Here is a 25,763-nt window from a genome sequence, read left to right as displayed (position 1 = left end):
TCATATCATTCTGATGAAGCTGTGATTTAAAACATTTCAAAACAGAAAATTTTCCGGTCAGAAATGACCGAAGAGCAGCAGAGGGTTAAAGCATATCAATATAATATAGCGTATAATAACCGGCTATTGTGACAACTTACCCCGCTGGAGGGTTCGGTGTTGCATGAACTGTTGAGTGTGACTTTAATATTTGCATCAATACAGAAAGTGTCTATAAACTCAATCTAAGAAGTATTCAACGTAGTAAAAGTGTAAAAAACAATTTTTGACTTTCTTAATTTGTGAGTATTTTTCCCCCCACATTAATTTCACACGTCTTTTTAACTTTACACTCTAAAGAATGCTGGGTTAAAAATAACCCAAGTTGGGATGAAAATGGACTAACCCAGCGATTGGGTTGTTTTAAGCAAACATTTGGGTTAAAACAACCCAATTGCTGAGTTAGTCCATTTTCAACCCAACTTGGGTTATTTTTTAGAGTGTAGTACGAAATGTACTTTTGCTATGGTTAAATAAAAAGACCGACGATCTCCCAAACGTGCATTATTTTAACGACACACGGTCATCTCGTGTTTTCGGATGATCCGCGGTAGGTCGCGCTGTGTGGAGCCGCACTCGTGCCGCGCGCGCTTGTTCCAGCGCTGATGTTGCGCGCTCTCCAGAGTCTCCCGCAGCGATTCTCTCTCCACACACTCCAGTTATCCCGTATATCTCGGTGAAAAGACTATCGGAGTGGTATCGACGAAATCCCGTTCAATGACTGGAGCGCGCGTCGACTCTGCTTTACGCGTCCGCGCGTTTCACAAGCAGAATGGATGAAGTTATGTGCTTGTGCATGCCAATCTTTAGGAGGGGGAGTGATTCCTTGAAGCTGATGATGATGATGGCGATGACCTGACCTGTGATGCACGCCTATATAAACGCCATCCAGCAAGAGAACGGCACCCAAACCTCTCCAGACGTGATTCGGCCCCGGATTACGCGTCTGTACGCGTTGTGCACGCTCTGGATTCGCCATGCACGGCGACTTTCTCCAGATGTAGGTGCGTCGCGCTCTTTTGGCGAGATGGAGTCGTTCGCCCTCGCGGTGAACGGTGTGTCCCACACCGAAGACCCGTTCTCCGGACCCCTGACGTTCATCGCGCCCTGGAACTATAAAGTCCTGGCGGCGCTGATGTTCATCGTGACCGCGGCGTCCCTGTCCGAGAACTTCACGGTCATGCTGGTCACTTTCCGCTTCACTCAGCTCAGACAGCCGCTCAACTACATCATCGTCAACCTGTCTCTCGCGGACTTCCTCATGTCGCTGATCGGCGGGACCATAAGTTTTTTAACTAACTTCCACGGGTACTTCTTCTTGGGGAAATGGGCTTGTGTTTTGGAGGGCTTTGCAGTCACTTTCTTTGGTAAGAGAAAAGTTCTGTTCTAGTTTGTTCGATTCACTTTAACATGTCAAAACCTCTCGACCCGACACTTTCAGCTTTGCATTGATTGCATGCTTTAAACATCCTGCACGAATGCCATTACTTTTGTCTGGGTTTCAGAAATCCCATGTATATAGATAAAGTAAAAAAATACATAAAAGTTGACTGTTTTGATTCTTGTTTGGCAGGTTTCAAATGGCTGCATTGCTGTATTTAGTACAAGTTACATCAATGAAAAGTGCATGTATGGCAAGCCGTATTTACATTTCTTGAGGCTATGGTGACATTTAACTACTGGAAATACAATAACTGATATCAAGACTGATCATTTTTATGTGAAAATTGAATTGTTGTTATCAAGAATTTATATGCTGGGAATGAATAAAAGTCAATAGACAACTGAATTGATATAAGAAATTATGATTTTTACTAGTAAGAATTCTGATATGTGAAATTGGAATTTCTACTAGTAAGAAATCATAATTCTTGATATTAACAATTGAATTTGAATGGCAGCCTATGGGTGACATGTCATTAGAAAATGTAAATTGTAAATAAAAATACAATTACAGATATCAAGAAGTAGTATAGTTTTTCACTATTTGAAATTGTATTTCTGATATCAAGAATTATCATTTTAACATGAAAATTGAATTGTTGATCTCAAGAATTTATATCCTATCAATGAATAAAAGTCAAAACGGCTAGCCATAATTGTCAGTATAATGTTAATTTCTGATATCATGAATGTGATTTTTACTAGAAATATATATATATATTTATATTATATTTGCATGTATATACTGTATATACATTTATATAATCTATAATATATAAATATAAATGTTTTATATATAAAAAGAATATTTTTTTCTTAAATATATACATGCTTGTGTGTGTATTTATATATAAATAATAATTAACAGAGTACACAAACATATATTATGTAAACACAAACTTTTATTTTGGATGCAATTAATCGCGATTAATCTTTTGACAGCCCTAATATATATATATATATGAAAAGTGAGTTGTTGATATCAGGAATTCATATTTTTTACCAAGTAATTATTGTTATAAAAAATTATGATTTTTTACTAAGAATTGTATTTCTGATATGTGAAATTGATAAGAAATCAATTCTTGTCAACCATTGTATTTTTCAGTAGTTATGCCACCATAGCCTGCCATTCAAATTCAGTTGTTGCAAGAATTACGATTTCTTACTAGTTGAAATTCCAATTTCAAATACAATGAATACAATTCTTAGTAAAAATCATAATTTTATACATCAATAATTACGTGGTTACCAGTGCCAATGTCCATTGATATCAACAATTAAATTGCTACAAGTAAAAATCGTAATTTTTTATATCAATAATTTGATTGCCACTAGTTATAATGTTAATTTTTGATAGAATGAATGTAATTTTTACTAGTAAGAAAGCCATTTTAGATATCTGAAATTATTGAATTATTGAATTGAAATTATAAGAATAACAAATGTAACATGTTTCTATACAGAATTAACATTTTAACTAGTGAAAAATGAGTTGTTGATATATGGAATTTATATTTTTACTTGTACCCGGGTAATTATTAATATAAAAAATTATGATTTTTACTAGTCAGAATTGTATTTCTGATATGTGAAATTTGTAAGAAATGAATTCTTGATATCAATAATTAAATTTGAATGGGATCCCATGGTGACGTTTAACTAGTGAAAATACATTTACAGAATTAGCATTTTAAATAGTGAAAACTGAATTGATATGAAGAATTCATATACTGTGAATGAATACACGTCAAATTGGCTTGCCATAGTGCGTGTTTATGATCACACACAGAGCTAAAACTAATTAACTCAGCTTTATCTCTTTATACGGTATTGTTTCAAAGCAGCGTGACAGTAATAAACAGGAAAATAATGATCAATGATGCAAAATTAGATCAGGGTTAGATCAGGGGGACATTATTAATAGTCGCTGATCGGGAAAAAATTGCTTTTAAAATTAGTGTGAAGTGTTTTGCACAATCATTGACCTCAAACATAGTCAATCTCAGCACCTGAGGGATGATGAAATATAATAGTAAAACTAACCGTGTATATCAGCTGCATGTTAAGAATAATCCATATGAACAGAACTGCAGGTGTCAGTATTTACCATTCATGTCTTCTTAGACCCACAATCCATTATCATTCATTTAACATATTCTCTTCAAGGTAATTGCTCTTTATTAATCAATACGTCTACGTGATCTGTTTTAATACTCAAAGGTCCCATCTGTTTGCAACTGCTGTTTGTACATCCTGCTGGATATTAATATTGTGACGTTTCATAAATGTCCTGATTTGATCATGTCCATCTGCAGATGTTCGGCTGTATCTCCAGTGCAATGGCACTTATACAACATGTTCAACATGTTCCTGGATCAACTTTCCAAGCAACCAGGGTCGAGGTCAAGCTTAGGCTGAAAACCAGAGTTAGGTGCTTCTACATCAGTGTTATTCACCATCATTTTAGGGATAAGTTATGAGTAGGGTTAGGTTTAGGGGTAGGGATAAGGTTAGGATTACATTTTCAGACAGGAAACAAACAAAATATGTTGATCCAGGGACATGTCTTGGCAAAATCACGCTGACCTCAAGGGCTTTGTTGTCGGAAAGAACATGAATCATGTTTATTTTTGCATATTTATTGGGAAAATCGTATTAAAGCCAAAATTATTTTTAGCGTCCTATTCACTGACAAACATTCACCACACTATCTAGATAGTCAGCTTAATTTCTCTGTAAAACAGGCTATTTTCGCTGTGCATAAAACATGCAATATGCTTCAAATGTTTATTCATATATGTAAATATGCGCTACTTTAACATCAAGACAATGTGATGTAGCTGTCGTGGAAAAACCAGTAAAGGAGAGCAGTCGCAGCGGCAATCGTTCTCCCCTCCGCCATATTTACACTTCTTGGAATGCCCATCCCAGAGCTTTCCAGTGGTAAATACGACGTGAGAAGGCGTTCATGTCCAATTTCCAACTAGGAAACTCCAACTAGGAAACTCCAACTAGGCATTTATGACTAGGAAACTCCAACTAGGAATTTCTGACTCGGAAACTCTAACTTGGCATTTCTGACTAGGAAACTCCAACTAGGAAACTCCAACTAGGCATTTCTGACTAGGAAACTCCAACTAGGAAACTCCAACTAGGCATTTCTGACTAGGAAACTCCAACTAGGAAACTCCAACCTAGGCATTTCTGACTAGAAAACTCCAGCTAGGAAACTCCAACTAGGCATTTCTGACTAGGAAACTCAAACTAAGCATTTCTGACTTGGAAACTCCAACAAGGAATTTCTGACTAGGAAACTCCAACTAGGCATTTCTGACTAGGAAACACCTACTAGGAAACTCAAACTAGGCATTTCTGACTAGGAAACTCCAACTAGGAATTTCTGACTCGGAAACTCTAACTTGGCATTTCTGACTATGAAACTCCAACTAGGAATCTCCAACTAGGCATTTCTGACTAGGAAACTCCAGCTAGGAAACTCCAACTAGGCATTTCTGACTAGGAAACTCCAACTATGCATTTCTGACTAGGAAACTTCAACTGGGAATTTCTGACTAGGAAACTCTAACTTGGCATTTCTGAATAGGAAACTCTGACTAGGAAACTCCAACTAGGAAAATCCAACTAAGCATTTCTGACTTGGAAACTCCAACTATGCATTTCTGACTAGGAAACTTCAACTGGGAATTTCTGACTAGGAAACTCAAACTAGGCATTTCTGACTAGGAAACTCTGACTAGGAAACTCCAACTAGGAAAAATCCAACTAAGTATTTCTGACTTGGTAACTCCAACTAGGCATTTCTGACTAGGAAACTCCAACTAGGAATTTCTGATTAGGAAACTCCAAATAGGAAACTCAAACTAGGCATTTCTGACTAGGAAACTCCAACTAGGAAACTCCAACTAGGCATTTCTGACTAGGAAACTCCAACTATGCATTTCTGACTAGGATACTTGAACTGGGAATTTCTGACAAGGAAACTCTAACTTGGAATTTCTGACTAGGAAACTCTGATTAGGAAACTCTGACTAGGAAACTCCAACTAGGAAACTCTAACTAAGCATTTCTGACTTGGAAACTCCAACTAGGAATTTCTGACTATGAAACTCCAACTAGGAAACTCCAACTAGGAAACACCAAATTACGTAACACTTACGTCAAGTCAAATAAATAAACGAGGAGGGATCAATCACCACTTAATACCATAATATATTTCCTTTATCAGAAGAATACACCATTTGAGTATAGTACAAGTGTTGTGATAACATTCCTTGAAGCAGAATCAATCTTTCACCATCTGAAACAAGATCTTATAAATGTCCACCCAAAAATTCCCCCTAAGGTCTCTGGTTCATCACACCATTGTTGATGTTGGAAGCATGTAGTCCGAGTTTATCCAATAAAGGTTGATCCAGAGAAAAAGTGTAAAGTGTCCAGTTCATAAGATTTCAAACATCATCCCAAGTTGAAGAAAATAAATTACAAACTTGATCCTAGTTTCTGACTAGAAAACTCCAACTAGGAAACTCCAACTAGGAAACTCCAACTAGGCATTTATGACTAGAAAACTCCAACTAGGAATTTCTGACTCGGAAACTCTAACTTGGCATTTCTGACTAGGAAACTCTGACTAGGAAACTCCAACTAGGAATCTCCAACTAGGCATTTCTGACTAGGAAACTCAAACTAGGCATTTCTGACTAGGAAACTCCAACTAGGAAACTCCAACTAGGCATTTCTGACTAGGAAACTCCAACTAGGAAACTCCAACCTAGGCATTTCTGACTAGAAAACTCCAGCTAGGAAACTCCAACTAGGCATTTCTGACTAGGAAACTCAAACTAAGCATTTCTGACTTGGAAACTCCAACAAGGAATTTCTGACTAGGAAACTCCAACTAGGCATTTCTGACTAGGAAACTCCAACTAGGAAACTCCAACTAGGCATTTCTGACTAGGAAACTCCAACTAGGAAACTCCAACCTAGGCATTTCTGACTAGAAAACTCCAGCTAGGAAACTCCAACTAGGCATTTCTGACTAGGAAACTCAAACTAAGCATTTCTGACTTGGAAACTCCAACTAGGCATTTCTGACTAGGAAACTCCAACTAGGCATTTCTGACTAGGAAACACCTACTAGGAAACTCAAACTAGGCATTTCTGACTAGGAAACTCCAACTAGGAATTTTTGACTCGGAAACTCTAACTTGGCATTTCTGACTATGAAACTCCAACTAGGAATCTCCAACTAGGCATTTCTGACTAGTAAACTCCAACTAGGAAACTCCAACTAGGCATTTCTGACTAGAAAACTCCAGCTAGGAAACTCCAACTAGGCATTTCTGACTAGGAAACTCCAACTATGCATTTCTGACTAGGAAACTTCAACTGGGAATTTCTGACTAGGAAACTCAAACTAGGCATTTCTGACTAGGAAACTCTGACTAGGAAACTCCAACAAGGAAAAATCCAACTAAGTATTTCTGACTTGGTAACTCCAACTAGGCATTTCTGACTAGGAAACTCCAACTAGGAATTTCTGATTAGGAAACTCCAAATAGGAAACTCAAACTAGGCATTTCTGACTAGGAAACTCCAACTAGGAAACTCCAACTAGGCATTTCTGACTAGGAAACTCCAACTATGCATTTCTGACTAGGATACTTGAACTGGGAATTTCTGACTAGGATACTCTAACTTGGAATTTCTGACTAGGAAACTCTGATTAGGAAACTCTGACTAGGAAACTCCAACTAGGAAACTCTAACTAAGCATTTCTGACTTGGAAACTCCAACTAGGAATTTCTGACTATGAAACTCCAACTAGGAAACTCCAACTAGGAAACACCAAATTACGTAACACTTACGTCAAGTCAAATAAATAAACGAGGAGGGATCAATCACCACTTAATACCATAATATATTTCCTTTATCAGAAGAATACACCATTTGAGTATAGTACAAGTGTTGTGATAACATTCCTTGAAGCAGAATCAATCTTTCACCATCTGAAACAAGATCTTATAAATGTCCACCCAAAAATTCCCCCCAAGGTCTCTGGTTCATCACACCATTGTTGATGTTGGAAGCATGTAGTCCGAGTTTATCCAATAAAGGTTGATCCAGAGAAAAAGTGTAAAGTGTCCAGTTCATAAGAGTTCAAACATCATCCCAAGTTGAAGAAAATAAATTACAAACTTGATCCTAGTTTCTGACTAGAAAACTCCAACTAGGAAACTCCAACTAGGCATTTCTGACTAGTAAACTCCAACTAGGAATTTCTGACTAATAAACTCTGACTAGGCATTTCCAACTAGGAAAGTCTGACTAGGCATTTCCGACTAGGAATCTCATATTTACAATAATTCTGAAGGCAGAATTGGCTATTTACTATTAGCCTATGCTACTAGCTAATGCTATTGTCTATTTTTCTACAGTACATTTTTCTTGAGAGGGCATTCATGTCCAATTTCCAACTAGGAATTTCTGACTAGGCATTTCCGACTAGGAAACCCCAACTAGAAATATCTGACTAAGAAACTCCGACTAGGAAACTCTGACTAGTCATTTCCGACTAGGAAACCCCAGCTAGAAATTTCTGACTAAGAAACTCAGACTAGGAAACTCTGACTAGGCATTTCCGACTAGGAAATCCCAACTAGAAATTTCTGACTAAGAAACTCCGACTAGGAAACTCTGACTAGGTATTTCCGACTAGGAAACCCCAACTAGAAATTTCTGACTAAGAAACTCCGACTAGGAAACTCTGACTAGGCATTTCCGACTAGGAAACCCCAACTAGAAATTTCTGACTAAGAAACACCGACTAGGCATTTCCGACTACTAGGAAACTCAGACTAGGGATCTTCTGATTTACGATAATTCCAATAGCACATGAAGATCAGTTGATTAAGCTAAAGAGTCTCGTGTTTAAGAAACGCTAAACAGTTTAAGAACATCATTGCCAGGGTAAAAACTTGTCACTGTGATATTAAAGTGAGCTTGTGTGTAATGCAGATGTACAGTAAAGCAGTGAGAAGTGGGATTTCACAGATTATTATTACAAGATGATCAACTCAGTGAATGAGAATGTACCTGTTGAAATGTTAATGCAAGTAAGTGTTGTAAGAGCTGTAAGAGTTTCATGTCTTCATCAGAAATGTGTTGAACTCTAAGCAAGCTTTATTTCTACAGCGCTCTATACAATACAGGGAAATAACTGGTGCATAAATTATAAAACGACTTTAATTTCAGCTAATTAAGCAGCTCCAAGAAAGACAATAGTGCCATTATTCAGATCAATTCTGCTCAATGTTAATTCGGTTCAATATCTGTCTAAAGTTCATTCATTATAAACTACTTTAATTTCAGCTTTTAACCCTTTCATGCATGAATTATGGAAAACATTTTCTAGTTTTTTTTTTCTAAGATTCTTTTTATTACTTTAATATGATGGTAAAATTGAAATCCATTTTAATTTTTACATAATTCAGTTTTATTTAAAAATTATTTAACTGTCCACGTATGTGGACACCATGCAACAAAGGCGTAAAATGGGACAAAAAGCCACAGATGACAATATGGAATATTGTGCTTTTATTATATCATTTTATGCTATACATAACAGCTCAGATATTTAACATTAATATTACAATATAACAACTATAAAACACAGTGTAGAAACTATAATGCTAGTTACATATATGTGGAAACCTAATAGCAATATAGGCTTTGCTGGCACACACTCCTCATCACACACACACACACACACACACACACACACACACACACACACACACACACACACACACACACACACACACACACACACACACACACACACACACACACACACACACACACACACACACACACACACACACACACACACACACACACACACACACACACACACACTCTCTGTTATTCTGAACTGAGTGCTTGTTTGGTAGGCAAAATGCAAATTTGTCTCGGTATGTATGTGTAAAGTTGCCATTTAATGCCATAAAATGTCATTTTTAATGGTTATTTATGTTGATATTTTTGTTAAATGTCTATTTTATTACAATATAAGAAAATTCAAAACATATTTGCAAACACAGAACAGATACCATTGGTGGTGGTTGGGGAGATTCCCCCTTCTATATGTAAAGCGCTTTGAGTGCCTAGAAAAGCGCTATATAAATGTAACAAATTATTATTATTCTAGCAGGTTACAGAAATCAGACTTTATGCAATCTGACTCCACTGTTGCATGACGTCCACATACGTGGACAGTTAGTTTTTGGTGTATAAAAATGACATTTTACTCTAAATTTTAGTTTTTAAAATACTAACATATTCATCATACTTTACTGTACATGCTAATATTTTTTTTGGCTCAATTGACCTCCTTATGTAAAAGTTTTTCACAGATATGCCTGGGGCATTTGGCACATGGCTATCGCTGTCAGCCATCTTGGATTGATGATGTCATCAAGCAATGAATATTTGGGATACAAGACAGTAGCCATTGTTAAAATATTGCTGTCAATCTACTGACACTGCCCTCAAGTGGTTTGGAGAGAATTACCAAGATAAATGAACCCTAAATGGAGTTAAATTAACTGTCCTTAAATGTGGACACCATGCATGAAAGGGTTAAAGCAGCTCCAAGGAAGACAATAGTGCCATTATGCAGATCAATTCTGTTCAATGTTGATTGGGTTTAGTTATCTCAGTGAAGCCTCTGCTGTTATACGGAGGGATGTTCTGTGTTCTGGTGTTCATCCGTCTGACCCAATCTCCAGGAATCGTGGCCCTGTGGTCTCTGGCTGTGCTGGCGTTCGAGCGCTTCTTCGTCATCTGTCGGCCCCTGGGGAACATCCGTCTGCGGGGCAAACATGCGGCTCTTGGTCTGCTGTTTGTTTGGAGCTTCTCCTTCATCTGGACCATCCCGCCCGTCCTGGGCTGGAGCAGCTACACCGTCAGCAGTATTGGCACCACCTGCGAACCCAACTGGTGAGGAGTCAAACATGGAATTTCCGTGTTTCCAACTAGGATTTTCCAATTAGGAATCTCATATTCATACGATAATTCTGATAGCATGTGAAGGCAGGAGTCAAAAGTCATTCATCACAACCCGGGACTCTTTAAATTTGAGAGGGCATTCATGTGCAACTAGGGAACTCCAACTAGGAATTTCCAACTAGGAAGCTCCAACTAGAAATTTCATATTTACTATAATTCTGATTGCATATGAAGGCAGAATTGGCTATTTTACTAGCTTATACCATTGGCTATTTTTCACTGTGTGTAATACATACAATATGCTTCAAATGATTATTCATATATGTAAATATGCATTATTTTAACATCAAGGTGATGTAGCAGCTGTGGAAAAACTAATAAATCATAGCATTCACAGCAGCAATCGTTCTCTCCTCCGCCATGTTTAAAGTTTATGGAATACCCAACTCGGAAACTTGGGTATCAAAATTATCTCCCAGTTTCCCAGTAGTAGAAATTACTTGAAAGGGCATTCATGTCCAATATCCAACTAGGAAACCCCAACTAGGAATTTCCAACTAGGAAACTCCAACTAGAAATTTCATATTTACTATAATTCTGATTGCATATGAAGGCAGCATTGGCTATTTTACAAGCTTATACCATTGGCTATTTTTCACTGTGTGTAATACATACAATATGCTTCAAATTATTATTCATATATGTAAATATGCATTATTTTAACATCAAGGTGATGTAGCAGCTGTGGAAAAACAAATAAATCATAGCATTCACAGCAGCAATCATTCTCTCCTCCACCATGTTTAAAGTTTATGGAATACCCAACTCGGAAACTTGGGTATCAAAATGATCTCCCAGTTTCCCAGTAGTCAAAATGACTTGAAAGGGCATTCATGTCCAATATCCAACTAGGAAACCCCAACTAGGAATTTCCAACTAGGAAACTCATATTTACGATAATTCTGATGGCATGTGAAGGCAGAATTGGCTATTTAATTTTTTTCCAATGCTAATAGTTAATAATATTGGCCATTTTCACTGTGTATAATACATACAATACGCTTCAAATGATTATTCATTTATGTAAATATTCAGTATTTTAACATCAAGACAAATAAATATACTAAATTTACAAGACTAATAAATCATAGCATTCACAGCAGTAATCATTCTCTCCTCCGCCATGTTTAAAGTTGATGCAATACCCAACTCGGAAACTTGGGTATCAAAATGATCTCTGAGTTCCCCATTAGTAAAAATGACTTGAGAGGGCATTCATGTCCAACTAGGGAACTCAAACTAGGAATTTCCAACTAGGGAACTCCAACTAGAAATTTCTGACTTGGGAACGTCAACTAGGAATTTACGACTAGAAAACTCCAACTAGGAATTTCCAATTAGAATCTCATATTTACGATAATTCTTATGGCATGTGAAGGCAGAATTGGCTATTTTACTTTTAGCCAATGCTAATAGCTAATAATATTGGCTATTTTCACTGTGTATAATACATACAATATGCTTCAAATGATTATTCATATATGTAAATATGCTGTATTTTTACATCAAGACAAGGCGATGTAGCTGCTGTGGAAAAAAAGTTAAAGTTTGAGGAATACCCAACTCGGAAACCTGGGTATCAAAATCATCTCTGAGTTTCCCAGTAGTAAAAATGACTTGAGAGGGCATTCATGTCCAACTAGGGAACTCCAACTAGGAATTTCCAACTAGGGAACTCCAACTAGGAATTTCTGACTAGGGAACGTCAACTAGGAATTTCCGACTAGGAAACTCAAACTAGGAATTTCATTAAGGATAATTCTGATAGCATGTGAAGGCTGGAGTCAAACATCATTTATCACACGCCAGGACTCTTTGAATCAACTGGTGAAGGGGATTAGTGAACATAAAACAACTAAAAATACAGTTTCAATCTCTGAGGCTCTTCATAAACACATCTTCTAAAATCCTCTAAAATCTTTTCATTTTCAAACAAATAGTTTAATGGATGGAGCTTGTCAAACTTTCACCCAAGAGAGCTCCACTCCTCCTCATTTAAGGCTAAACCAGCAGGATAATTAACCGTCTCAGATTTATTGTCTCTTCTCTACTAATTCATCCTTTTAAACATGAATGCCTATTCATTTTTGGCCATGTGAAATACTCCATTTTACCTTTGTCATTTCTGTCTTCACACATCATCATGTGCTTTAGTGAGTCTGAGAAAAATATACAAATGTCACGTTACACATCATGTGACTAGTTTTTTCAGGTCAAGTAAGTGCAAATGTATTATACGTTGTCAGAACAAAGGTACAAAAGCTGTCACTGTAAGAACCTTTTGAAAGAGCTTTTGAGAGAGCCGTGGCAGCGACAGCTTCTGCACTGAATTAAGACAATCATGAGAAAACTAGAATATGCACGAGCTAACTGGCACATCTGGGCATCATTTCAGACGCTGAAACACCTGGACTGTATTCACATATTAAATCCTTTCAGAGCGGTGGGTAAATGACCTCCAGTTATATGGTGTAATGTCCTTCTGTCACTGGCTCATATTGGACCCCCTTTCTTCCTTAAACTCAGACATTCTGCATTTTGCTTTGCATTAGACCGAGACTTTCATGGGATGCATTTCCATAAAAAAGTTGCAATTACCTTTTTTTATTCTGTGACAGAAACGAGTTTATGTGTGTAACAAACGTGCAGGAGTTATTTCAAATCACCATCTTGCAATTCTGATTTTATATCTCACTATTCTGACTTTTTTCCCAGAATTGCACGTTTATTTCTTGCAATTCAAACTTTATAACTCGCAATTGAGAGAAAAAAAAAGTCAGAATTGTGTGGTTATAAACTTGCAATACTGACTTTTTCTTGCCATTGAGAAAAAAGTCTAAATTTTGAGAAACTCACGAAAAAATCTCACAAGTTTTTCTCAGATTTTCAACTCAAACTTTATAATTCACAATTGAGGAAAAAAGGCAGAATTCTGAGATATAAACTAGCAATTCTGACTTTTTCTCGCAATTGTAAAAATTCTAATAAAAAAACATATAATTTCTGAGAAACTTACATGCAAAGAAAAATTCTCAGAGTATTGTCAGATTATCAGAGTTTGTCAGAGTTTTTTCACAGAAAGTCAGAATTGTGAGACGTAAACTCTCAATTCTGACATTTTCTCTAAATTGCGAAAATTGTGAAAAAAAGAGTCAAAATGAATTTTATTTCTTTATTCTGTGATGGAAACGAGCTTCTATTTAATTTTTTTCCCCGTAACAAACCTGCAGGAGTTACTGTGAGGAATTAACATCTTGCAATTGTAAGTTTTTTATCTCAGAATTCTTAAAAAAAGTTGCAATTGCAAAAATTCTGAGAAGAAAAATCAAAATTGTGAGAAACTTACGACTGTGAGGGGGGAAAAAATTTGGTTTTATATCTCACAATTCTGACTTTTTCTTGCAATTTCGAAAAGTCTGAGAAAAGTATTTTTTTCTTAGAATTGCAAGTTTATATCTTGCAATTTTAACTTTATAACTCACAGTTGAGAATAAAGCCATAAACTCTCAATTCTGACTTTTTCTCTCAATTGCGAAAATAATAAAGAGACAAATTTAAATGTTTTTCTTTATTCTGTGATGGAAACGAGTTTCTATTTTATTTTTTTCCCTGTAATAAATTTGCAAACTTGCAATTCTGACTTTTTCTTACAATTTCTAAAACTGAGAAAAAAGGTCAGTTTATCTCTCACAATTCAGAGTTTTTCTCAGAATTGCAAGTTTTTATCTTGCAATTCAAACTTTATAAGTCAAAGTTGATTTATAAAGAACTTTTTAAGTGTTTATCAAAGCACTACAAGTAAAATATCAATGATACAAACCGTCAACAACACAAAGGAAAACAGTTAGACACAATAACATTTTTTTTTTAAACTTAATTGAGGAAAAAAAATCTGAATTGTGTGATTAGAAACTCTGACTTTGTCTTGCAATTGCGAAAATTCTGGAAAAAAAATTTTTATTATAAGAAAAAAAGTTTAAATCTCAGAATTCTGAGAAAAAAGTTGTGAGATACAAACTTGCAATTCTGACTTTTTCATACAGTTACTAAAACTCAGAGAAAAAAGTCTGAGTTTATATCTTGCAATTTGGACTTTATAAATCGCAATTGAGGCACAAAAATCAGAATTGAGAAACTTGCAATTCTGACTTTTTCTCACAATTGTGAAAATTCGGAGAAAAAAAGTCTAAATTGTGATAAACTCACGACTGTGAGGAAAAAAGTCAGATTATCTCACAATTCTGAGTTTTAATTGTGAGATATAAACTCAATTCTGACTTTTTCCACACAATTGCGAAAATTGTGAATTGTGAGATAAAAAGCTCGCAATTACATTTTTATTTCTTTATTCTGTGATGGAAACAAGCTTCCATAGTTATTAACAAATGTGCAGGAGTTACTGTGAGGAAAAGTCTTGCAATTCTGACTTTTTCTTGCAATTGGAAACATTCAGAGAAATATCTCACAAAAATTGTGAGATAAAAGGTCACAATTACATTTCAATTTTTTTATTCTGTGGCGGAAACAAGCTACCATAAATAACACTTAAAATCACGAGACAAAGACGACTCAGAACATTAAGCAAACATTTGCACATTGAAGTGAAAACTTTTGCACGTACAAACACGTCAAATCTTTTACTGGGACAAAAGTTATAGATATAAATTTTCTACACTGTTAAAAAAAGTTGCTGCCTAAAATTAAGTACAATCAACTTAAGTCATTTCAATTTAAACTACATTAAACTGACTTAAAAATTAGTTGAATCTTGTATAACTATAATTGCTTATAACTTATTAATAATAGAATTATTTACAGTGTCGTTTCTAGACAGTTTTTATTGTGACCCTGTATAAGAAAAAAAGAAAGTTTAAATCTGTTTTAATAAAAATGAAAGTGTTCTCTTCTTCAGATCGCTGATTTTGTCCCTCCGCAGGTATTCGGGAAACTTGCACGACCACACCTTCATCATCACGTTCTTCATCACCTGCTTCATTCTTCCGCTGGGAGTGATCGTCGTCTGCTACTGCAAACTGATCAGGAAGCTGAGGAAGGTCAGTCGCTCCAGAACATATACAGTCCAGCGGATCTTTAGACGGCCATTCACTCAATCCCAATGATCCCAATATGTGCTTTCTTGCTCATCACAACACAGACAAACCATAAAACTGATCTGAAGTGCATGACGCCGTTTAGTGCATGTATGTGACCACAAATATATTGATTCTTGTTGATATTCCATTCAAAATATTGTTCATTACAGATCGATTATTTTGCACTCCTGACATAAATTAAGAAATGAATGACACTGCAACCCAGTTTTATCATAAACAGTGGTCAAATAACATTAACCCTCTGGTGCTCTTCGGTCATTTCTGACTTTTGAAATGTTAAAAATCACAGCTTCATCGGAATGATATGAAACTTGGTGACTTTTCTTGCATTATGTATGTAAACACACACAAAAAATTGGGGTCATGATTCGAGCATGCTAATTGGTCGTAAAAAAAAAGTAGCGTTCATTGTCTTCGACCATAGGAAATGAACGGGAAATCGGCAAAAACAAAAAATCTCCGAATATTTTGTTTGTACAATCTACAAATCGGCCACAATGCTGAAAAAAAGTACACAGCAGTGAAGAGGTGACACTCTAAAACATGAAGAGTGTGATATTCACACACACACACACACACACACACACACACACACACACACACACACACACACACACACACACACACACACACACACACACACACACACACACACACACACACACACACACACACACACACACACACACACACACACACACACACACACACATGAAAAACTGAACCTATGAACCATATTTTGAAATGTTTTAAATCACAGCTTCATCAGAATGATATGAAACTTTGTGACTTTCTAGCATTAGGTATGTAAACACAAAAAAAAAATTGGGGTCATGATTCGAGCATGCTAATTGGTCGTAAAAAAAAAAAGTAGCGTTCATTGTCTTCGACCATAGGAAATGAACGGGAAATCGGCAAAAACACAAAAATTCTCAGAATATTTGTGTGTACAATCTACAAATCGGCCACAATGCTGAAAAAAAGTGCACAGCAGTGAAGAGGTGACACTCTAAAATATGAAGAGTGTGATATTGACACATCCACTCACACACACACACACGCACACTTATACACACACACACACACACACACACACACACACACACACACACACACACACACACACACACACACACACACACACACACACACACACACACACACACACACACACACACACACACACACACACACACACACACCTATGAAAAACTGAACCTATGAACCATATTTTGAATTTTTAAAAATCACAGCTTCATCAGAATGATATGAAACTTTGTGACTTTCTAGTATTAGCGATATAAACACAAATAAATTGAGGGCATGATTCGAGCATGCTAATTGGTCGTAAAAAAAACACTCCCACTTGTGCTCTTCGGTCAAAAATTACACTATAGGAAATTAATGGGAAATCTGCAAAAACACAAATTCACAGAAAAAATCTATATTTCTAACAACAACAAAAAAAATCTAAAACTTTATAATAAATAGTCTTTAAGATTTTTCAAAAATATATATTGAAATCTCAAGCCTCTCCATAGAGACCTCTAGTGGTTACACACATGGTTGCATGATTTCTTAAATAATTCCAAAAGAGGGCGCTTCAAAAAAAATTATTTTGAAGGCCTAGTCTCTATTTTAACCTGAAATACTGCAATAATAAAAAAAAATAATAATAATTACATCACATTTAAAAAAAAAAAAATTTTCAATGGCAAAAATAGACCATACTTATTGCATAAATATTAAAAAATAACATCAAATCATCTCAAAATACAAAATTAAAAAGAAAAAATATTATTTGAAGAAAAATAAATTGCATTGGTTTTACTGAGGTGGAAGAAGTTGAATTTTTAGGTGTCCGGTAACTTATGACCGGGAAGACGAAGAACACCAGAGGGTTAATCTTTGTACTGATACTCAGTTAGTCCAGATCAAGTAAGTGTGTGATGTTTTTACAAGCAGTGAATGTTGAACAACAGAAATCCTTGGCACTAAAGGGGTTAAGATATTTTTATTTTTAGATATTTGGACCGAAAACAAGACAAAAATACTGAGCAAGAAAAGCATTTTTGCAGTGTAGTGTCTTCTGAGATGCTTTACAACAGAAATGGTCTGATATTTGATGGTTTGCATCATTGATTCTGTGAAGCTGCTCTGAAACAGCCAGTATTGTATGAAGCGCTATAGAAATAAAGCTGACTCGACCTGCCTTATAATTGAGTGTTTTATCTGCCACCATCGTCAAATATAGCCATGATGGTAATTATTTTGTCAACACACATTGCATGTGTGTCTTTTGCAGGTGTCCAACACCCACGGCAGGCTGGGTAATGCCAGGAAACCGGAGCGGCAGGTGACCCGGATGGTGGTGGTGATGATAGTGGCCTTCATGGTGGCCTGGACTCCGTATGCTGCCTTCTCCATCGTGGTTACGGCCCATCCCAGCATTCACCTGGATCCGCGCCTGGCAGCCGTTCCCGCGTTCTTCTCCAAAACAGCGGCCGTCTACAACCCGGTCATCTACGTGTTCATGAACAAACAGGTGACATTTACACTCATGCATATTGCATTGCATTCAAAGTGCACGTTATCATGCATTGCCTATAAATATAATCTACAAAATTACAAACAAATAAGGCCAGAGGCTGCTAAATCCTACCTACAATGTATGATTATTTCGCATATCGAATACTGTTTTACAGTCTGGTCGTTTACTGCAGTGTTAATTTTGACAGCAAATTTTGATTTAGTTTTAGTCATAGTCTTTAGACTAAAATGCCATTTAGTTTTAGTCATATTTTAGTCACCTGAATTGTTTTTAGTTTTAGTCTAGTTTTAGTCGACTAAATCTACTGTAGATTTAGTCAACTAAAATCTTATGATATTTAGTCGACTAAAACTAGAATTTAAAATCTAATGAGTTTAGTTCAATTGTAATGCATTAAGCATTTAAGCGTTACATAACCGACTGAACTGACATTTTGACATTTTGTTTTTGACATTAAAAATACACGAAAGAGCTCAATTCTTAATTTTAATATCTATATAGTTTTTATAACTTTGTATTTCTGTTTTAGTTAGGCCATATCAGGTTAAGGTAAAGCTTCAAATAAGTGTTTTTTATTTATTTATTTAATTTCAAGTAATTTTTTAATGGTTTTAGTGAACTATTATAACCCTGATACTTTATTGAATGTGTGTCAAATACTGGTCTTTCCTCCTGACTATGAATTAAATGGGAATTAAATTAAATACAGTTTATTGTGTAACAAAAAACGAATATATATTGCGTGACTTTTGATAATGATAAACAAGCTCGAAATACACCGGGACTCTTATTTTGAAATGCGCCTTACTATTGAAGTTGCAGGAGCTCATTCAAGTTCAGGAGATAAAATATGCATTGTTACAACCGTCTAAAACATATTACTATATAAACATCGTAAAGTAAACATTGTCATTAATCATCAGCATTAGTTCATAAACAATTGCCTGGCATAAATGTGCATTATTCATTGATTGTGAGCCGCTCTGGAGCTGGATTGGGGGTGTGTGAGCCTGTAGAAGTGCAATAGTGCCGTGTTTTCCAGCGGTTAGATCAGTTCAGATCAAATGTGCGCATCTGTGACACAGATCATCAGTTCTGACTGGATCTCTTCAATAATCGTCCCTCCCTAACATTTTCGTCTCGTTTTTATTTGTTGACGAAAATGACAGTTGAATTTCATCATAGTTTTTGTCATCCAACATTAGTTTTTATTTAGTTATCGTCTCGTTTTCGTCAGTGAAAAAAGGTCGTTGACGAAAATTATGACAAATTATTCGTCAACGAAATGAACACTGGTTTACTGCACTAAAAACCATTGATCAACTCTACAAAAAAGCAGTTAAGGTTTTTTATAGGAAACCACAGTCATTTCACCATTGTTTAATTTTAGAGAAGCATCAGCTCCTAAGCTTTGAAAACTTAAGTGTTTAAAACTAGTATTCTTATTTATAGATCTATGAATGAAATGGCCCCACCACCCCTGGGGGATTTTATTAAAAAGAGAAATAGTGAGACTAGCTCTAGGTCAATTGTTCGCGGTGATTATGAAGTACAATTTAGAAAGTCTACTTTTGCGCATCTATTAAAGGCTGCACAAGTTGGAATACTTTACCAACGTTAATTAGAGGAAGCTCCACTTTTAATTCGTTTAAGAAACAGCTTAAAGGATGGCTGATTAACAACCAAAACGGTGAACATTAAGTAAGAAGCACTGGCACTTTAATAAAATAGGTATATTTGTAATAAGCACTTTAGGATGACTATGCATAGGAATAGTTTTCTTTGTAAATATTTGAAGTGTTTGATTGCCTTTTTTGCCACTTAATATCAAAATGTTGTAATTTGGTTTTTAACCTCTTCCCTGTCACCGTCCCGCTGGCGGGACGCCTGGCACTCTTTTTTTGATCGGCTTTTTTTTGTATCATATATTTGAGTAATTATCATAAATTAGGTATCATTTGAAAGCTTACGAACTCAAAATTCATCCTGTGAAAACCGTTTTGAAATTGGACATTGCGTTACCATGGAAACGGTACTTTAAATTCTTCTAGCGGGCTCCTCCCCTAGTGGGCGTCGTCATGTTTTATATTACAACATTTATTTTAACTACTTTATAATAAAAATCTTTTCTAATCTTGACAAAACACATATCGTCGGAAAGGGCGGAGTCTCAGGGTTCCATATTTGGTGACCATTTTGTGATGGAAGGGATATTTGGACATAAATGTACAGAAAAATGCATCAAAAAAACAATCAATGGAATATGTGGGACACCCGGTGGCTATTTGTGGTACAGCGCCTAAACAAAATCTCATGGGAACTTCAATTTTTGTGATATCAACTTCAAATTTGGTTAGACATATGGCTTTGATTTTATAGTAATTTTAGATTAAAACATTTTTGTAAAATATATATTTTATATAAAATAAAAATATTTAGTACAGTATTTTTTATTTACAGTAAATTTAAATTTCCATAACTTTCTCATACTTTCATATTTTGAATTGTGTTCACTTCAGCAATAATCTGCCGAGTGTCTGCTTTAAAACAAGACCAAACTTAGGTATATATTCCAAAGCATTCTTGAAATACAGCCCTTTAAGTTTGGATAGTGCATTTTCACGTGTATTCTCAAAAAGGGGGGTGACAGGTAAGGGGCTAACATGTTGTCAACCTGCTATGATTCTGATTTCTGATCGGACCAACGTTTTCGAACATAAAATCCAGCCCGTTAAAATTAGTCAACCAAATCTAAAGTAATAAGCATGTGAATATTTGATTTTACCACTAGGTGGCCCGCCCGATTATCAGTGGATATAACCGCGAACCGCACACACACGCGCGCGCAAGAAAGGAGTGTTATTTCACTACAGCCCGTCGGCAGGCCGGTGATAGCCCGTCTGAAAAGCACATAGCCCCCGGGACGTTGGGCTTTGCGAGCTGGCGTTACAAGTCCGAGTCTGATCCTGAATGAACCAATAACAGCTTCTCCAGCCGGTGACCGCGTGCTGAGGTGTGTAATCAATAGATATCAAACGATCTGTAACAATGCCATACTAACATGTTTTACTCACATAGGTGTGTTGCAGTGTTCCTGTCAGATCCAGAAGCACAGCATTGTGTTTAATCTCAATATGTCTGCAGATCCAGTCTCAACCTGTGTCTCGTTTACAAACGAATCCGCGGTGAAATGAAGCGAACAAATGCAGTGTCTTACACACGTGAGCTGGAACCGCATGTTTATTGCTCAACCCGTTTAGCTCCACGAGTCGGTGGGCGGGGCTTGAGGCGTCGCTTCTGCGTCCTATGACGTCAATGGTCGACATATTCTGAGATCTCTCGTTTTCTGGGCCTGGTGTCTATAAAAGCTTTTCTTTGAATAACAAGGACGTTTTCAGCTCTGAAACTTACAGGATATTCTTATATCCCGATTAACTTTTATATATCAAAGGGTCAAAGGAAAGTTGATTTCTCAATTCATCAGCCCTTTAAATACATTGTGCAGGCTTAGAAAACAGTCTAATAATGCGGTTTAAGGATTCTCGTCCGTGGAACTCGCCACTTCCGGTATTTTCCCGGTTACACGACACCGGAAAATTGCAAACAAGGATCTTTTAAAATCAAGTATTCAAATTTAATCGAGGAATCGTGACAGCCCTAAATGGGATGTAATTTGAGGTGAAGCAACAAGAAGTAGATCTGTTTTATCAGTGTTGAGTTTGAGAAAATCAAAACAAGCCGATATGGAGTTGGTGGGGAATGGAAGTTGGGTGTCATCTGCGTAGAAATGGAAGTTAAAGCCATGATGACAGATAATGTGACCTAGAGGAAGCATGTAGAAGATGAAGAGTAAAAGGTCAGAGTACAGAGCCCTGGGGAACACCATGTGAGACGGGCGGATAGAGATGTAAAGCTGACGGTCAGACAGGTAGGAAGGAAGTGAACCAAGATAGGGCGGTTCCAGAGATACCAAGCGCAGAGAGGCGTGAAATGAGAATACTGTGAGAGATTACAGAGGAAAGGTCTAGCAGAATTGAAAAGATGATGGAGCCTGAGTCAATGGCCGTAAGGAGATCATTGCACTAAGAAGTGCTGTGGAGAGAGCCAGAGCCAGATTGGAAACATTCATAGAGGTTGTGAGATAACAAATACGTCTGAAGTGGAGCAGTGACCACTTTCTCACGACACGGAAGATTCACTATTGGCACTCTCTGAAAAACACTGGGTTGTTTCAACCCAAATTTGAGTTAAATATGGACAAAACCAGCTGTTGGGTTACATTTTTAAATTACATTTTTAACCCAATGTTTGGGTTTCGTCTAATTTAGTCCTACCAGACTCTCTACATTTCATTTGTTCAGAGTCTCTTCCTTGAAGGCGGGAACTCTTTTGAAGTTCAAAACTATTGGATCTGCCATAACCAATCGCTAACGTTTGGTCATAACATATGTCATACGCCGTTCGCCTCTGTTTCTCACATGGAAATCCGTAAAAATAAGATTGTGCACGCAACCTCAGTGATAAAACTTGTGCATTTGGATTGTGATTTATTTAGTTTCGGGAACGCACTGCTCAAGTGGTCCGTAACATGATTGTATGCTGTAAATAAAATATCATATGCTTGGTATGATAAGAATAAATGCTGCCGTAATAACGGCCCAATTCAAATGTTCACATGCTTTTCTTCCTCTTATTTTTTGAGCGGTGATGAAATATATTGCTCTTGTAAATACTTGCCAGCATTTAAAGAAATACAAGTCTAGAAATGCATCCAAATGACAGCGAAGCGCAGCCGTACGGTGCTCTGCAGGGGTCAAAAAGGATATAAACAGGGAATTTTGAAGTGATATATTCTTGAAAACTCATCTGGATTCGGACGGCAATTCAATGACCACACAACCTGGTGTTTGTCTAAAACAGTCGGTAATTGGGCTGGGGATTTTTACGCGGGTAGTGGGAGACGGACGGCCATAAAATCACTGACTAACCTCTGTAAATGACTACAATACCTTCCAACCCCACGAGAAACAATTACCGTCCGAATAGGGCTTCAGAAACTCCTTCACCACTAACGGAGCGAGCTGGAAAGGCTTTAACTTCTGGATATTCGAAGTTGAAAATTGAAAATTGAGCGGTATGTAGAAGGGCGGAGCCAGGCTTGGGTTTGTCCATATTTGACCTAAAATTGGACAACCTAAAACAACCCAGCATTATTTTGAGTGTAGTTGAGAGAGTTTAGAGAGTCTCCTCCTGTTGGGGCAGAGTGTGGGAGTTTCTGATTGGTTTTCCTCATGTTAATTGATGTTACGTGTGTAACATTAATCTTTGATAGGCTGCAATTTTATTCCTCACCATTAGGGGGCGATCTAGTGATGCTGGGGTTAGATTAAGTAAAGAGATTAGTAGAGGAAGAGAGTATGGTTACCTTTCAGGTAACATGCCAACATGCCTTGCTGGTTGTTGTTTGTGAAGTCCTTGTTGGGAAACGGTTGTTTTCATGCTCAACTGTAAGTAACTTATTTTCTGTTCATTGCCTAAGAAATGTATCTGGAGGCCAATTTATTGTACAAGAGGTTGAACTGTAATTTCTATTGTTTGATTTAATGCAGAAGCTGTTTTGTATGTTTGTAGAAGGACTTTTTTTGTTCTTTATATGCTTAATGCAAATTTTTGTCAGCTTTGTGGATGTGGAGAGGATTGTTACCACAGCTAATGGTTATGGACTAAAGAGTCTGCTCACTTCTGTGGAAATCAACGAAGTCGGGAGGAACTATAGGGTTCTTCATGAATTGCCTTTTCATTGGATACCATTGTCAACGAACAGGCAACTCTGGACATCATAGTAAAGGATAAGACATTCCCTGACTCTTGAACTTTAGCACACCTTGCCTCACTCAATATGAAAGACACTATAATCTGAGTGAGGTGTTGCGGGAATGTAAACCCTGAGATGTGGATGTCATGTTGTGCATTTTGTTTTCTTTTGGGTGTTGTTTGTTTGGGGTAAAGAATTAATGGGGTTTCTGTGAGATGATTTTGGTGGGAGGTTGCTAATATAAAAACAAAGAGTTTGTGGTTTGCCTTATTTACGAAGTGGTTTAAAATATGTGTTAATGTTAATGACTCTCCCTAAAATCAGATGTACAGTATAACTAGAAATAGTTCGAAGTAGCACGTGCAGTTATACGTGTTTAAAAGATGGAAAAGGGGATGATTACGCAACATTTACGTGAGAACAACCAACAAACAAAATGAATGCCGTTTAAGTTATTTATTATTACAGGAAGTGTAAAAAGTTAACACAAACCAATAATAAAGACACATAAGAATATAAAGGAACCGAATGCAATGATAACAAGAGTCGCCAAAATCAATGTAATAATCAAAACAAAAACCGCATAATTGTTAACCCAACCCTTTAAGCTAACTGACAAAGACAAATGTAGAAACAAAACCGAGATCTTCAGCAAACTACGCTGACTGCCAAACCATACAATTATAGGGATAGTTCACCTAAAAATTAAAATTAGCCCATAATTTAATCACCCTCAAGTCATCCGAGGTGTGCATGACAGTCTTCTTTCAGACGAATACAATCCGAGTTATATTACAAAAGTCCAGGCTAATCCAAGCATTAGAATTTGATTCATAGTTGCTCTGTTTTTGAAGTCCATAAAAAGTGCATCTGTCCATCATATAACTGCTCCAGCGGCTCTGGGGTGTTAATAAAGGCCTTCTGAAGCGAATCAACACGTTTGTGTAAGAAAAATCTCCATATTTACAACTTTATAAAGTAAACTTTCGGCCTCCGCCTTCTGTGTAAAAGTGTTGAATGTTGAAACTCCAGATGTGTGTGTGACGTCATGACGAGCGGAGCTGAGCCTTAGTCTTTCCATCCGCAGGAGAACTTTACACAATTTTTCCATAAACTGAACAGGGAAGGCGGAGGCCGAAAGTTGACTTGATAAAGTTTTAAATATGGATATTTTTCTTACACAAACGCGTCGATTCGCTTCAGAAGGCCTTTATTAACACCCCAGAGTCGCGTGGAGCAGTTATATGACGGACAGATGCACTTTTTATGGACTTCAGAAGCAGAGCAACTATGAATCCAATTCTAATGCTTGGATTAGCCTGGACTTTTGTAATATAACTCCGATTTTATTCGTCTGAAAGAAGAATGTCATACACACCTCAGATGAGGAGAGTAAATCATGGGCTAATGTTCATTTTTGGGTGAACCATCCCTTTAAGACTGAAATAAATGATGTCTCTTACTAAAATATGTAGTAGAAAACCCATGAAAGATCCACGTTATTTAAAAAATCCATTACATATTTGGAAAATGGGCGGCGCCATTTTGTTTGCGTTCTATGTCGATGACGTAGAATGGCTGCACTCGGCAATCAACTGGCTCTACACTCTAAAAAAATGCTGGGTTAAAAATAACCCAAGTTGGCTTGAAAATGGACTAACCCAGCAATTTTGAAAAAAGTAAGTAAGAAGTAAGTTTCAAAATCTTA

General features: G+C 36.6%; 1 protein-coding gene across 1 annotated transcript in view; it reads left to right on the top strand.

The window, feature by feature from the left end:
* The first annotated feature begins 591 nt into the window (after positions 1-591).
* Positions 592-25,763, top strand: part of valopa (vertebrate ancient long opsin a) — a 41,732-nt gene continuing 16,560 nt past the window's right edge. The window contains exons 1-4 of the mRNA XM_079842448.1: positions 592-1,406; positions 10,296-10,506; positions 15,512-15,629; positions 17,995-18,234. Coding sequence (XP_079698574.1) covers positions 905-1,406; positions 10,296-10,506; positions 15,512-15,629; positions 17,995-18,234 — 1,071 coding nt within the window. The 5' untranslated portion in view covers positions 592-904. The remainder of the gene's footprint in view (positions 1,407-10,295; positions 10,507-15,511; positions 15,630-17,994; positions 18,235-25,763) is intronic.

This window comes from Gobio gobio (assembly GCF_949357685.1).
Source record: "Gobio gobio genome assembly, chromosome: 18".
Lineage (NCBI taxonomy): Eukaryota > Metazoa > Chordata > Actinopteri > Cypriniformes > Gobionidae > Gobio > Gobio gobio.
Note: the sequence above shows the minus strand (reverse complement) of the source record. Positions and strands in the feature narration are given on the sequence as shown.